The 15,133-nt window shown below is 47.1% G+C and overlaps 2 protein-coding genes across 5 annotated transcripts in view; one reads left to right on the plus strand and one right to left on the minus strand.

Annotated features, from left to right (window-relative positions):
- The window catches only part of TMEM59 (transmembrane protein 59), a 17,641-nt gene extending 14,513 nt beyond the window's left edge, over positions 1 to 3,128 (minus strand). For both annotated transcript variants that reach the window (XM_014578760.4, XM_006133467.5), the window contains exon 1: positions 2,976 to 3,128. In XM_014578760.4, coding sequence (XP_014434246.1) covers positions 2,976 to 3,128 — 153 coding nt within the window. The remainder of the gene's footprint in view (positions 1 to 2,975) is intronic.
- TCEANC2 (transcription elongation factor A N-terminal and central domain containing 2) lies at positions 2,779 to 14,918 on the plus strand. 3 transcript variants are annotated; one of them, XM_006133466.5, is made up of 5 exons: positions 2,779 to 2,866; positions 3,840 to 4,020; positions 8,052 to 8,193; positions 9,866 to 10,059; positions 13,888 to 14,918. In XM_006133466.5, the coding sequence occupies exons 2-5, from the start codon at positions 3,919 to 3,921 to the stop codon at positions 14,074 to 14,076; spliced, it is 627 nt and encodes a 208-aa protein (XP_006133528.1). In that variant the 5' UTR covers positions 2,779 to 2,866; positions 3,840 to 3,918; the 3' UTR covers positions 14,077 to 14,918. The 3 variants fall into 3 exon arrangements, with proteins under 3 accessions (XP_006133528.1, XP_025045611.1, XP_075792138.1); XM_025189826.3 differs by lacking the exon at positions 2,779 to 2,866 and adding an exon at positions 3,197 to 3,324; XM_075936023.2 differs by lacking the exon at positions 2,779 to 2,866 and adding an exon at positions 3,311 to 3,328.
- The last annotated feature ends 215 nt before the right edge of the window (positions 14,919 to 15,133 follow it).

Below are 15,133 nucleotides of genomic sequence, written 5' to 3' on the forward strand. Positions count from 1 at the left end.
ACCCACACTGCAACCAGCGGGGGGGGGGGGGGGGGGGGGGAAGGAGGGCAGGGAATGGCACGGCAAGGGGTGAACCCTCCGCCCTTCTGCAAGGAGGCAGGGAAGTCCCGTTCAGCTGCCGGTGACAGACCAGCGGGGGCTGCAAGCAGCGGACTTGGGGAAGCAGTGGGGCAGAGCAGTTGGGGTGCTGCCAGGTTGGTCGCGCAGCACCGCCCTCACCTGGCCCCCTTTCCTCCACCGCCGCTTGCAGCCCCAGCTGGCCTGTCACTGGCGACTGCACAGGGCTTCCCCACCTCCTTGCAGAACGGCGGAGGGTTCACCCCTTGCCATGCCATTCCCTGCCCCTTCCCCCCGCCAGTCGCAGTGTGGGTCCCTGAAGACCCGTCACAGGAGTATAATCCCCTTCCCGTCTCTTCCCCGTGAGTGTGCATGGGGCTCACAGGAGCTCCAATTGTCCAGCTGGCTGGAGATCTCCCAGGTTCCAGTTGGTGCCGGACTATCAGGAGTGCTGGACCACTGGATGTCGGACAATTAGAGTTTTACTGTAGTCGATAGTGCTTAAAATCAACACAGGATGGATTGTTTGTAGGGTTGCCAGGTGTCTGGTTTTGAATTGCACAGTCCAGTATTTGAGCTTTCTGTTCAAGAAACAAATTGAGAAAACAAATGTCCAGTACTTTCTAAATAAGATTTAATGTAGATTGTAATGTAATGTCAAGTGTGTCCGGTATTTGTTGAAACCATCTGGCAACCCTTGAGTCACAAAAAATTCATTAGTAAACTGAAAGAGGATGAAAATTGTGTGTTATTTTTATTAGCTCCTTTATAATGTTTATTATATCAATGAGTGTGGCATGTTTAGTTTAAAAACCACCTAATAAAAGCTACAATACATCAGATTCTTGATATCCTTCAAAAACTTGCCAGAGTCCTACAACAAGGCAGTAATTATGCTTTAATAAAGGAGTCTGAAACTTGATCTGCAGTAGGAAGAGATTAGGGGGTTAGAATGAAGGAAGAGAGATGTTTATTCTTAAAAGGATTCAATTCTCAAACTTTAGCCTTTTTTGCAACTGGTATCATGTTTAAACATCTCAAAGTCTTATGTTCTAGATATATTTTTAATTCCACCTGCACAGGTCTTTGCTGTTTCTAGTCATTGTTGAGGTATACACACACTGGGTCAACCAGTTACATAATTGTATTCAATAAATATTAATTCCACACTTCAAACTTTCTGCACTATTTCTCATCTCCCTCTTGTTTGTGCTCCCTACTTTAACTCATCCTGTGACACTGCTGCAGATAAAGAATTAAGTCCTTTACCAGTCAAAAAATACAACACAACACTACTATTTGGAAAATTGCAGGTCAGAATTCTATAGAATCCTGAACCTCAATGCAAAACACAACTAGGGGAAAAAGCTTTTTCCAAACACCTTCCTTCTAAGAAAAATAGGTATGATGGTGGACTTATTCCCTCTCAGAATTAGAACCCGGGGTGGAACTTTCTTGGGGTGTTCATTTACTACTTTTCCAGACTACATCCACTATACATGTATTTTATCAGGGTCACAGGACTTTTAACTTGCCAACACACATTTTGTTTTTTTTAAGCTGGAGAATTCCACATTAAGTTAGAGATGCAGCCCTGTTAGTTTGGTCTAGCTGAAACAAAAGACGGAACTACGTAGCATTTTAAAGACTAACAAGATGGTTTATTAGGTGATGAACTTTCATGGGCCAGACCCACTTCCGAAGGAAGTTTATCACCACCTAATAAACCATCTTGTTAGTCTTTAAACCACATTAAGTTAGATTTTTTTTTTGTTTAAGGGCAGACAGGAGAAGAAAACAGGACACAGGAGGAAGCCACACAACAAAAGCTAGATGTGCTGCACTTTGATAACTTTTGAACATAGGGGCTACATCTACACTGCAGGCTTTTTGCACAAGAACAGCTGTTCTTGCGCAAAAACTTGCCAGGTGTCTACACCACACATGTGTTCTTGCGCAAGTACATTTACAACACAGCATTGGAAAACAGGGCTTCTTCCAAAAGAGTTATTCCTCTCCCCACGAGGAATAAGTCCTCTTGCACAAGAAGGCAGTTTAGAAAGGCAACGTGAACTTCTTGTGCAAGAAAGCTCTGATGGCCATTTTAGCCATAGAGGTTTCTTGCGCAAGAAAGCATCCACACTGCCATGGACGCTCTTGCGCAGAAGCACATGGCAGTGTGGACACACTCTTATGGAAGACCTTCTGCACAACAACTCTTGTGCAAAACAGTTCTTCTGCAAGAAGCCTGCAGTGTAGACATAGCCAGGGAGTCTAAGAGAAAATGGCATTTCACCACTTAGTAAACAAGCAACCTCTGCCACAACAGAGAAATTACTAACTGTCACACGGAGCGGAGCTCATCGTCAGATTTACTTCCTTCCCCAGGTCTGGGGATGAGCTCTGTGTAGCTCAAAACCTTTTACCTTATACCATCAGGAACCACTCCAATGAAGAGTTACCACCCCATCTAGTTTACCTATATTCCACGGTGGAAGGGAAGAACAAGGCACAGATAGCTTGGGGTTGGTGTGGGGGGCGGAGGGGGGAGAGAAATCTTCCTAGCCAAGGACCCCATGCCCGACAATGGGCCAGGAGAAAAACCCCAAAAGCAGTGTGCGATTTGGGGAAGGGAAGGGGGGAGAGAGGGAGGCGGGTCACCTTCATCCCGAGGGACACCTGAGGACTCGCGCGTGTCCTGGCAACACTAGCTCAGCCTGTCAAGCCACCAGAGCCTCACTGCCACGAATTCTAACGCAGCTGGGGGAGCCCGGCCGAAATCCCAGCGCCTAAGCGAGAGCCTGGGAAGGTGACGGGGGGCCCGTAGCTCAGGAGCGGAGGAACCTGCGCCCCGAGAGACGCGACGGGGGGGGAGGGGAGGGAGCCCGGGGTCCGCGCGGCCGGGCGGGGTCCCGTACCTTGGGGTAGGTGTGCAGGGGGTAGGTCAGCTGGCAGGCCCGCTGGCACGACGCCGTGCTGCCCAGCGCCGAGTCAAACGCCTCGGAGGAGCCCGCGGCCGCGCAGCCCAGGAACAGCAGCAGCCCAGGGAGGCTCCCCCGCGGCGCCGCCATCTTGCCCCCTCCCGTCTCCCGGGCGGAGCTGTTGTTTATAGCGCCGAAGCCTCCCGCTTCCGGCCCGCAGGTGAAGGAGCGGGCTGGAGCGGCATCGCGAGAGTTCCCGCGCCGCGGGGCCTGCTGGGAGATGTAGTTTTGGTGCGAGGGGGGGGCCTGAGGGAGGAGGTGGTGCGGAGTCGCTGGGAACTCTGAGGCGAGTAGGTTCGTGGGGGTGGGGGAGACTGGCCTCCCTTCTTCTTTGGGGAGCCCGTGCGCCCCGAGCCCCGCCCGACTCCATCGCCGCCACTCCATGCTCTGCCGGGTCCCGCTCCCGGCCGGGCCCCCTACCCGCTCCCGGCGTCCCCTCCTCCCGCCCCCCCCGACCCCGTCCCTTTCCCGCCTAGCCCCCCCCTTTCCTTTCCTCCCTCTCCGTGCCGGGCCCCGCGCTCCATCCCTCCCCGTGGGGCACAAGCCGGCGGGCACCCCACGCCCGTGGGGACGTTGCCGCTCGTGCACGGTGCCCGACACCCCCAGACTCAGCGCTGCGCTCCCAGCCCCCGGGATACACGCGGGGCAGCCCCGCCCCTCCGCCGTACCCCACAGCGGCTCTGGGTTCGGGGCTGAGTGTAACGCTGCCCCCTCCGCTTTCATGCCGTACCTGCAGCTCAGGCCCCTCAGTTGATTTTCCCTGCTCTTCCTGCCATAGCTAACCCCCTATTCCCAATGCAGTTCCATAAAGAAAAACGGACACCTGTTTCCTGACTGAAACAGCAGCTGCGCCTGAGCAACACGTGGAGCCCTTTAAGTCATGGATAGATTTGTGATACGAAAACCCACAGCTCAAGAAAGCCCGAGGAAAAGCGATCCAAAGGAAAAGGTTTACAAGCAAGCCACCATAGAATCTCTGAAGGTAAGAGTGGGGAGGGCAAAGGGAATGGATGGCTAAGAGATCATTTTCAGTATAGGCTGAGGTAGTTTATATAACAACTTCGGTCCCAAAGGATCACAGAGCACTTGAGACAGTACATTCAGCACCACAGAAGCGCTGCTGCCTTTGAGGTGGACAGCAGCCAAGAAGAAGAAAAACACTCAACATGACAGCAAGGAGAAAGATAATGTAGTCTAAAGATACTGGCGCAAAGGCCTATTACAAAAAAGGCCATGGAAAATTTAATGCCTAACTAAAGTAGATAGGACCTTGTTTTTTTAAATGCATCTAATAAAGGTACACCATATATAGCGAGGATCTTGGAATGATGTGTTAGATTCACCCTGCTGAGAGGTGAACCCATAGCTCTAGGGCAAGATGTGGCCTGGAGGCTGTTTCCTGCCCGCCTAACATTTTGATCTGGCTCGCCGACTGCATCTGGCCATTTTTTATTTATATACTGCTGCCCGTGACCCTTAATTTCCAGGCAGTGGTTCAGGCAGCAGAATCCTATTTAAATGGTTCCCGGTCATGGTGCTACCCTGGCAGGGGCCAGAGCCGTGAGCCTTTTAAATAGACACAGCAACCCTGGGCAGCTGCCAAGCAATGCAGAAGCTGTGGGTCCGGGAGCTGCGAGCCCTTTGCTGTGTTTTTTTCTTCAAAGCCTCCAGACCCAGACAACTCTGGGGGGAGGCTAGTCCCCCAGCCCTGCCCCTTCCACTTTAGGCCCCACCGCTTCTGGGGGGAAGGGTGTAAAACTGGCCCAGGACCAGTACCAAAATTCATTTAATGGCCCCCCCGTGAAAATTATTGCCCACCTCTGTTCTAGTGAGTCTAAGTATTTCATATCTGATGCTTAGATGCAGAGCCCCCAGGGAATGGGCCACAGAATTTCCTTTTGGGCCATTAATACTAAAATTGAGCATTAGGAATTCTGTAGTTGGAATTTTTGATAATTAACTTCACATTTCCACCACACTATGAAAGGGCATTGGACTGCTGGAAGTGCTGTTTGTCAAATAAGGGTGTGTCTACACTGCAGGGCTTAGCTCAATTTGTGTAGCTTATTTTGAGTTATGTCAGTTGCGTAGCTTATTTCAAAATAGGGAGCATCAACTCAGCACTTATTTTGAAATAGAGCACTCTTCCTCTGACTTCCCTTATTCCTCGTGTAATGAGGGTTACAGGAGTCGGAGTAAGAAGTCCTCCAGCATTTTGACACTATTTCAAAATAACTGCCTGCTGCATAGGCACGGACCAAGTTATTTCAGAATAGCGCTAGTTATTTCAAAATAGTGTTGCAGTGTAGATGTACCCTGAGAGAGAAATTTGGGGTCCTAAATATATGTAGTGATTGAAGATCTTATGACAAATGTTAGCAAAGTGTGGTTTTACTCCTGTTGTTCTGATCAAAATTCTAACTTGGATATTTATGGGCAGGCCATGTCCAAGTTTACCTGTAGCTTCCATTTTGGAAGAGATTAATTTCTTCACTTGAAACCAGTCATGTAAAATTGACCTATGTATGGCTGCCATTCAGTGGTGTGTGCTCTGTAAATATACATTCAGTACAATGGATGAGCTCTGTCAAATTGAAAGTCACTCTATAAACAATGCTAAGAAGTTTGGTGACATGGGTACATGATTCTGCATTTATGTACACTTTCTAAAGAAAGTTCAATAGGGATAGAATTTGTTTAGAAAGTTTTATGATGAACCATAAAAACAAAAGAACAAGAAAAAATATAGCGTCAAGCTTTCAGCCAGTCTCAGGTGGCCTGTAAAGCTGTACATATAGATTTTGCTGCTCATACAGAGTAATTGCATATCTATCCATGTACATGTTAATTTCTATGCTCATAAAGTGTAGCTGAACCTTGAACCCATAATTCCTTTTAGAATACATAAGTACAGAGTATAGTACCTATACAAGGTCATTTTAAACCTATGGGAAGTCATAATGTTTTAAGTAGCAACACTAATGTGGAATCATCATCCAAAAGTGCCATTAATAGGGTACAGGATCATATTTATAAATGTTGTATTTAAAGAACATAAAGGGCTTGTCTACACTAGCCCCTTTTCCGAAAGGGGCATGTTAATTTCACAGGTCGTAATAGGGAAATCCGCGGGGGATTTAAATATCCCCCGCGGCATTTAAATAAAAATGTCCGCCGCTTTTTTCCGGCTCTTAGAAAAGCCGGAAAAGAGCGTCTACACTGGCCCCGATCCTCTGGAAAAAAAGCCCTTTGAAGTAGGAATAAGATCCTCTGGAAAAGGGCTTTTTTCCGGAGGATCGGGGCCAGTGTAGACGCTCTTTTCCGGCTTTTCTACAAGCCGGAAAAAAGCGGCGGACATTTTTATTTAAATGCCACGGGGGATATTTAAATCCCCCACGGATTTCCCTATTACGACCTGTGAAATTAACATGCCCCTTTCGGAAAAGGGGCCAGTGTAGATGTAGCCAAAATGTGTATATACTATTCAAATATACAGCAAGATGCATTTAGAATTTATAGGTGGATCCAACACCATTGTCCCTGCATGAGATTAAGGCATTTGACAAAGACTTTCTGAGACATATGCATGTTTCCTGACTCTCCACGCTGAGCTAGCTTTAAGATTTGTGGAACTCCATGTTTGAGGAGGAGAGGGAAAGGCCATTAATAATAATTTATTATCTGTATTACCCTAGCATTTTCCCTTCCTCTTTTGATCTTGCTGGAAGTGGGAATTGGGAGGTTTCTCCCATTCAGGTCATTATTTTGAAGTTTACAAAAAAATTAGGAGTAACTTGTTGCATTTCAGCTTTGAGAGAAGTGTTTACTGCATATGCATTAGTTAGTGTGTATCTGAACATTTCTAACATGCCCATCACTGTAGCATCTGGGCATGATTTAAATAATTGAAAAGGACAATATATCAGCAGATGTGCAAGCTCTTCACCACTCTCTTCTTACACTGCTTTCTTGAGAGGCAGTTTTTCTCATTGTTTTCCCTCTGCAGGTTATCTTGGAGCCAAGAGGTAATAAATGATAATAATTAATAATCTCTTTTCTCTCTCTCTCTCTCTGTAGATATAAATTTATAAAAGGTTTTCTTTCTGGGTGACAGAATGATGTCATCACACTCTCTGGCCGCGAAAGTGGCCAGAAAGAAAGGAGTTGGTGAGCGTAGTGAGCACAGGGCACATTCCATTGGTAATATTAATATTTGTGATAACACTTGTGTCCCCATTCTCAGATTAGGGTCTTATTCTGCTAGGTGCTGTGCAAACAGAACAGAAAAATGTTTCCTTGTACTAAGAAGCTACAATCTAAATTTAAGACAAGTGGAAGATACAAACAGCACACCTGTTGCAAAACTATTGCTGAACAATTGTAAAAGATCTTGCCCTACACCATATGCGTCTTGTAATCTGGTATGAGGGAGCTCTACTGCAAGATGATTTGGGGTAAAAGATACTATGTTACTGCCAGATCCATTAATGACTGGCTTTTTTCAGTCCCTCTGTGGTATTCCCTAGTTCCTTTTCTCTCTCTGCTGATACTATGTGCTCTGAGATTTCCAAAAGTGAAAACAGAAGTGGGGCAGATTCAGCACCTGCCTAGTACCTAGTTGCTACTAGCAGTATTATAATTAGCTACTTCCCTCAGCTACTCCCTCCCATCCTCTCTTTATTAAGCCACCTATACAGTGGACTTCCTAATGTCTAAATGCCTGCATAACTGTCTTATTTTCTGAGGAGACCTTTGTAGCTAAGTGCCTTGTATTTGGCAGAATAAGATTAAGAATCTCACTTTGCTTTCTAGATATTTCTGTCCTGATTTACAACAGGGAGCTGCTCTCAAGCAATTACCCATCATTTTGGACCATCACATATTCTATGCTCTGGTTCATGTTATGATCAATAATTCATGTGTCGATAACAGCCCCATTAGCTGAGATGAAGACCAACATCTTTATTCACAATAAGACTATTCCACTTTCCTAATGACTTTTCTCTTTTCCAGAGAGTGGTGGTTGTAGAAGACATAAAAAGATGGAAATCGGTCCTGGAGCTTCCTGGCCAATCTCAAGAGACTCTGATCGAAACTTTGGAAGAATTAAAGAAGAAAATACCTTCTAAGGATGTGTTACTTTCCACAAAAATAGGTGCAGTTTCTGTCTAGTTTAGAGTGTGAAAATGAGATCTATGTGTTTCCTTTGCTTGTTAGATTTTTTCACACACGAGGAATTGTAGACAGTATTTTTCAGTAATTGTCCTAAGCACTTTCCCTTATTGTTGTATAGTGTATTGGAAGCTGGGTGAGCAGGCAGCCTGGCTCAGGCTTGGCTCATACTGGATCTGGGACCTACCCCCATTTCTGCTCTGCATTTCAAATGTATTAAGAACCAAGTGGGCAGGCAGCCCAGCTCAGTTCTGGCTCGCACTGGGTCAGGGAGCTTAGTCCCCCATAGACATGCTGCCACCCCGTGCTGCTGCCTCTTTTCTCAGAAGCAGCAGCACAGGGCGACTGGCAGCTGGTCTGCAAGGGAAGCTGTTTTCTAAACTGGCTCCCCTTGCAGACTAGCTCTCACCTGGCACCCTGCACTGTTGCCTGTGATACAATGGCTGCCTGCCCCGTCCCCAGAGACTAGAGACTAATTGACTAAGCAATACGATTTCATGAGGTTATTCGACTATTCAGTTAACCGATATTTAACATCCCTACTTGGTACCCTTTCCTTCCCATGGAACCCCCAATCTGGAGGGGGCTATATGCATCTAACACTGCAATGACTTGATTAATTTTCACAGGTCTGGGGGATGGGGTTCGATGTGAGACAGAGTTCCCTGCTTGCTTTTTGTGTAGCGCTCATCTCAAGAGAGAGTAGAGGTGTCAGGGCTGACTTCCTCCTTTCTGTGCCAAAGCAGTAGGTTCCTCATGCAGAGGGCCCTCTGTGTACATGGAAGAAGAGGAATGATCTGCCCTCCTACTCTGAATTTTATATTCTAATGTATCATCTTTAGCACTTTCAGCCTTCTGTCAGGTCTGTGCCTTTGACAGATGAAGCACAGTTGTGCTGTATGAAACCCCAGGACTAACACTGACACCTTCTGGCCTATAATGTTACCAGTTAGAAATTAATACCAAGCAGAAAGGGGAACTGTACCTTCTGCTTTGTGTTAGGTCAGTGGTTTTCACCGTGTGGTCTGCGTTGGCCCCATTTGAAATGTTTTAGAGAACTGCAAATGAAAAAAAAGATCGAAACCACTGTGTTAGGTAATATACCTCTTTGAGGTACATTTCCTTATCGGTGCAGCGGCTCTCTGTGCATTTCCATGGGCATGAGAAATATCACTGAAGGTGATTGGAAAACATTAGGAGTGGAGTCATTACTTCCTCAGTCACATGTAAAAGCATTGCAAATACCACCTAACAAATGTTTAGCAAACATTTTTATTCTGTGTGGGCAAATCCTGAAAGCTTTACATTAGATTTGCCATCTGTCTACATATTTGTATAGCCCTGTATTGTCTGAGTGCCTCACTACACACCTGTGTGACCTACGGAGATGCTACTCCCATTTTACAGCTGGATAACTGAGCACCTAGGCAGTTATTCAGGCAAAACTACCATTGAATCAGTGAATAAGGATTCTATGAGCATTGTCTCCAGTGTTTTCATACTTGCATTTGTGTCAAGTGATTAGTTTTCTGCTGACGCAGTCTGAATTACAATGCATTGTAGCTGTTTTATCACTAATGTGCACTGGCTGGTCTGGATTATCCTTACCAAGACACCAAAGTTGAACCAGCTTTGTCGCTGCTTCCTTTTGGCAGGTCACACAGTGAATAAGATGCGCAAACATTCAGACCCTGATGTGGCCAATCTTGCAAAAGACGTTTATGTTGAATGGCGAACATTCATCAAAGATTATTCAAACAAGCCATCAATAGAAGTCAGGAGTGATCCCAAAACGGAGACTCTCAGGAAAAATGCACGGAAGCTACTATGCAATGCTCTGGAACTAGAGGTAATATTCTTGATGCTTATTTATTTATTTATTTATTTATTTATTAGCTTGCTTGTGTAAAGGAGAGTATATAGGTAGCCTGCTGCATGGAGAGATCTCTGTTACTGGAATTTCTTCAAAAGGAGTTTTTCATTTGGCCAGTTTACTCTGGCTATTGAAAACAAAGGTGAAAATTAGCCTGACTTTACTCTCACTTACACAGGTGTCTTGTTTGCACAGTGTATATCAGTTATTCTTAGATTGTGTAAGAGAAAGAGGAAGTTTAACATGCAAAACTATATGTACTACTATTTATTAGCTATAGAACCTCCAAAGACTTATTGGTTGTTTTATTTCAGGGAAATTGTATTTTAGTAATTAAGTATTTGTAAATTAAAACTTATTAATAAAATTTACAGAGGGGGGTCAATAATATATAAAGTGGTGATAAATATTAGATCCCTGTGGTATCTTTAAGTGAATGAAAGAGATGTGCTGTAAGGCTTAATGATTAGTTTGTCTGGTGTGTTAAACTCCATAATAATTATCCTTTTAATTTATTCATTAATTATCCTTTAAATAGCAAGTGAAATGGTAGGCACTCAGGAGTTACAAAGCAAAGTTAAAAGTAATGTGTTCTTTAGCTTTACTAGCCAATTAGCCCGTCATAAGACGGGATTTTCAGGTCTCTCCTCCAGGTCGGTCTTCTCTCCTGAGCCTCCGGTCTCTCACTCTCTCTCTCTCTCTCTCTCCTCTTTCGACTGCCCCCCCCCCCCCCAGCTCTCCTCCTCCTCCTGCCTCTCTCTCTGTCTCTCTCTTTCACTTCTCCTCCCCTCCTGCCTCTCACTCGGGGGACCGCGGAGCCCAAATGGCCGTTTCGGCTCCGCACTACCTATGCAGCGCAGGGAGTGCGGAGCCCAAACGGTCGCTTGCGCCGCTTGCTCCCACGCGGTGGCCTGGCTGAGTGGTGCAGAAGTCAGCTGAGCGCCACGGTGGGAGGTGAAGGGGGGAGGGGTGGTGATGTTCATGGCCAGGGCCTGGAGCCTCTGTCATGCCGCACGTCACCGCCCCGCCCTCCCTTCGCCTCCCACTGTGGCACTCGGCTGACTTCTGCGCCGCTCAGCCGGGCCGCCGTGGGGGAGCAAGCAGCACAAACGGCTGTTTGGGCCCCACACTCCCCATGCAGCACAGGCCGCCCAGAGGGAACAGCCAGCATTTCAGGCAACAGCGCCCCCCAGAGGGAACAGCCAGCATTTCAGCGTTACAGACTCAGACACTGGGCTACTATATACAGTAAACTTCCGATAATCCGGCACCTTTAGGATCCAGGGGGTGCCGGATTATCAGATATGCTGGACTATCAGAAGGGGGGGCTATGAGGGGTCTGGGGTGGGGTGGGGGGATGCTACCCCAGATTCCCTCATAGCCCTCTCTTCTGATAGTCCGGCTCTGCCCCAGGAGTCCCCAATTCAGCCGCTGCTGGTCAGTTTCAGCAGCAGCTGAATCGGGGGCGCCTGCAGCAGAGCAGCTGGGGTGCTGCTGGGTTGGTCCGGTAGCGCCGACCCTTGGTGCCGCGAGACCAACCCGTCAGCACCCCAGCTGCTCTTGGGGACGCCTGGGGCAGAGCAGCTGTGGTGCTGATGGGTTGGTCCTGCAGCGCCGCTCTTCGGCGCTACTGGACCAACCCAGCAGCACCCCAGCTGCTCTGCCCCAGGTGTCCCCAAGTCAGCCGCTGCTGATACTGATCAGCGGCTGACTCCAGAAAGCCAGAGGCAGAGCTGCTCTGCCCCGGGCTTTCTGGAGTCAGCCCTGGTCAGTTTCAGCAGCGGCTGAATCCGGACGCCTGGGACAGAGCAGCTGGGGCGCTGCTGGGTTGGTCTGGTAGCGCCAAACCTCAGCGCTGCGGGGACCAACCCAGCAGCACCCCAGCTGCTCTGTCCCAGGTGTTCTGATTCAGCCGCTGCTGAAACTGACCAGGGCTGACTCCAGAAAGAGCTGCTCTGTCCCGGGCTGCCTCTGGCTTTCTGGAGTCAGCCGCTGGTCAATTTCAGCAGCCGCTGAATCCGGGACAGCTGGGGTGCTGCTGGGTTGGTCCCGCAGCCCCGAGGGGCAGCGCTACTGGACCTACCCGCAGCACTCCAGCTGTTCTGCACCCTGTTTCCCGGATTCAGCGCTGGTCAGTTTTAGCAGCGGCTGAATCGGGGAAGCTGGGGGCAGAGCAGCTCCAATGGTCTGGCTGCCTGGAGCACTTCCGGGTTCCTGATGGTGCCGGACCATCAGGAGTGCCGGACCGTCAGATGCCGGACCATCGGAGTTTTACTGTATATGATGTCGCCTTAAGAAAAATGACTCCTCTGGCCAGTTAAGGAGTGGTGTATTCTGAGGGGAGTTCTTATGTCCCCTTCTAGGATGGAGATGGTGGGTGAAATGGGGATGTCTCAGGATGACTCAAGAGACTGATAAAAAGTAAAGGCTCCATAATACACTTGGTGGTTTGTTCCTATCCAGCCCTTAGAATCTGTGTCAATTTCTAGCACAGCGGCCTGCTGGTATGAAAAGTAGGGTTTGCAGTGGCATAGGGTGCCTGAAGTCGGCCTTTTGCCAAGGCAAGGACAAAATTAACCCAGAAGATCTCTGGGGCAAATTCAGTGGAGATGTAAGCTGGCGTAAATGTAATCATCTGACAGTCAGTGTACATTTGAGAGAACAGAATGGATAGGGTTGTACTGGAAAAAAAAACACTTAAAAATAGACAGTGCTAGGCAGAGATACTGAGGGTTGAGAGGGCGGGGCGAGGCAGGGCAGGATAGTCCTGGCAGAGATTAAAACTGCTGTATTCAAACAGAACTCATGTGAAAGAATGGCAAGGAAAACACTGCCTGCTCCCCATAGGCATGAATCCTCCAAGAATGGAGCAACTATCACGAGTAGTTTGCTTCAGCATGGATCAGCTGGATATATAGCTAGTCCCAGGAAAAGGAGGGAATCCAAGAATGGGAGTCCAAGGACAACGGAGAGGGGAATCTGCAGATGATAGTGCACAAGGACTAAGTGTGTAAAAAAGGGAGGGGCAAGAACAGGGGTAACTGGGAGATGGGTAGCAGAGGGGGAATAAGATGGGCAAGGACTAATGTGGTGATTAATTTAATAATAACGCTAACATTTTGGAGTCTCCCATCTGTGAAACTATGGGAGATTCCCCAACACTAAAAGCAAAAGTGAAATTAAACGTGTGGTGGGCAATGGAGGTTTCATTTCTTCCTTACTGTTTATTTCTTACATTTCTAAGCTGTGCCAAATTACAGATCTTGGCACATGCTACAGCAATGACTTCGTAATTAACATTTAGCAAATCCCTTTCTGCATTCTTAATTAGACCTCCTTCCACACACACACAGCCTGCATTTCCCTTTATAGCACCAGGCAAAGCTCCCAAATATTTGGAACATCTTAGAATTGCTTTTAGGATTGAGCTGAAAATAGTATCCAAGGTGCCTTATGCCAGAAAGATCAAATGTGATATTTATGGAGACAGTGCTGTCTAGTTTGTAATTGCAGTTGAACTTGATACCCAAAGCTGGTTGCAGATTAGTGTCCTGTTGCGAGGGCAAAGCATTGCCTCCCAGCTGGAGATGTGAATGAGTTCCCTGCGACTGACCGAGTTGCCTTGTCACTTAATTGCTTGGGCTGAATTAAATTGCTCTTCCTGTTTCACATGTGATAGGAAGTAGATTTCTTTGAATTTGAGCTGATTAATGAAGAAACTCTGAAAACCACCAAACTCCAATTTCAGTCAGTTGGTCTCCTTATTAAATGAAAGGATCTAATTTTACACTTTGCTGTTTTCAGATTGATCACCCACTGGCTGAAAATATTGAGCGAGAAGCTTTTCATCTGTCTGCCCGTCTCATTAATGCACCATATCGCAGGACAGTACGAGCCCTAGTCTTCACGTTAAAGCACAAACCTGAAATCCGAGCACAAGTCAAAACTGGTGGACTCCCTGTCAGTGTGCTTGTACAAAACCATAAGAAGTGACTCAGAGTGCCTGGTGCTGAACATCGGATTACTATGCCTATGCCACATATTTGGATTGGGATTCCCTTGTATTTTAAGAGAAGTGCTGGGGCACTGGTACTGTTAATCACGCTGCCTTTCTAAAGACAGGCTATACCAGGAAGATTTTTGGGGCAAATTCTCTAGAGATGTAAGCTGGTGTAAATTAATTATCTGAGAGTCAGTGTAAATTTGAACGAACAGAATGGGTGGGATCATAAAGGGTAAAGCACATAGGCCTCCCCTACCTATGCCTTGCTGATTATCTCTCCTGCTACAAACCCTCTTTTCTTGTTCTGCAACATGTAAGTTACATCAGCTGTCCAGCATGTAAGTTGCATCTACTAGCACTGACATAACCACACATCACATGCACTATCATTTATGTCACATCTGAGTGTGATTCCCTGTCTCTGACAGGAGCCATGAGTTTAATAAGTGGAACTATCAGAAATAGGGTTGTAAGCGAGTAGTCGAGCCTAGGCTCATCGGGTAGCTGAGTCAACTTCTTGCTCCCGCCCCCCCCTTGCTGCCTTTGTTTTGGAGGCAGCAAGGCTGGTGGGAAGCAGGAGCTTTTAAGCCGGATCTCCCCAGCACTGTCTCCATGTGCCGCCTGCCTCCCCCCTGCCCTGCATTTCTGTTGGAGAGCCACTGTTGTAAACAATCATGTCAATTAAATTCCAATCAGTTATACTGAGGCAAATTCCTTGCCCCCAAAAAAGATAGGGCTGAATAGGTGTGAGTGCGTAATTTGACTTAAAGTGTCGTTATGTACTGTGGTGATTGGTTGAAAAAGAGAAAATAACTCAACTTGGCTAGAGTGACTTTCCAGGGCTGGAGTTAAAATGTTTTGTCTGTAAACTGAGCACATTTGACACAATGGCAATTATATATTGAGCCTCACTAATAGCCTTTTGACTAATGTCACTTTTCAGAACAGAACTAGACTTTGAAGTTCAAGTAGAACATGGACATCAAACATGCAACTGATGGGTCAGACCCAGCTCCCCCTCTCCATATGTTTGTGAGACCACTACAA

The sequence above is a fragment of the Pelodiscus sinensis genome, chromosome 9 (genome assembly GCF_052426305.1).
Source record: "Pelodiscus sinensis isolate ZL-2025 chromosome 9, ASM5242630v1, whole genome shotgun sequence".
NCBI lineage: Eukaryota > Metazoa > Chordata > Testudines > Trionychidae > Pelodiscus > Pelodiscus sinensis.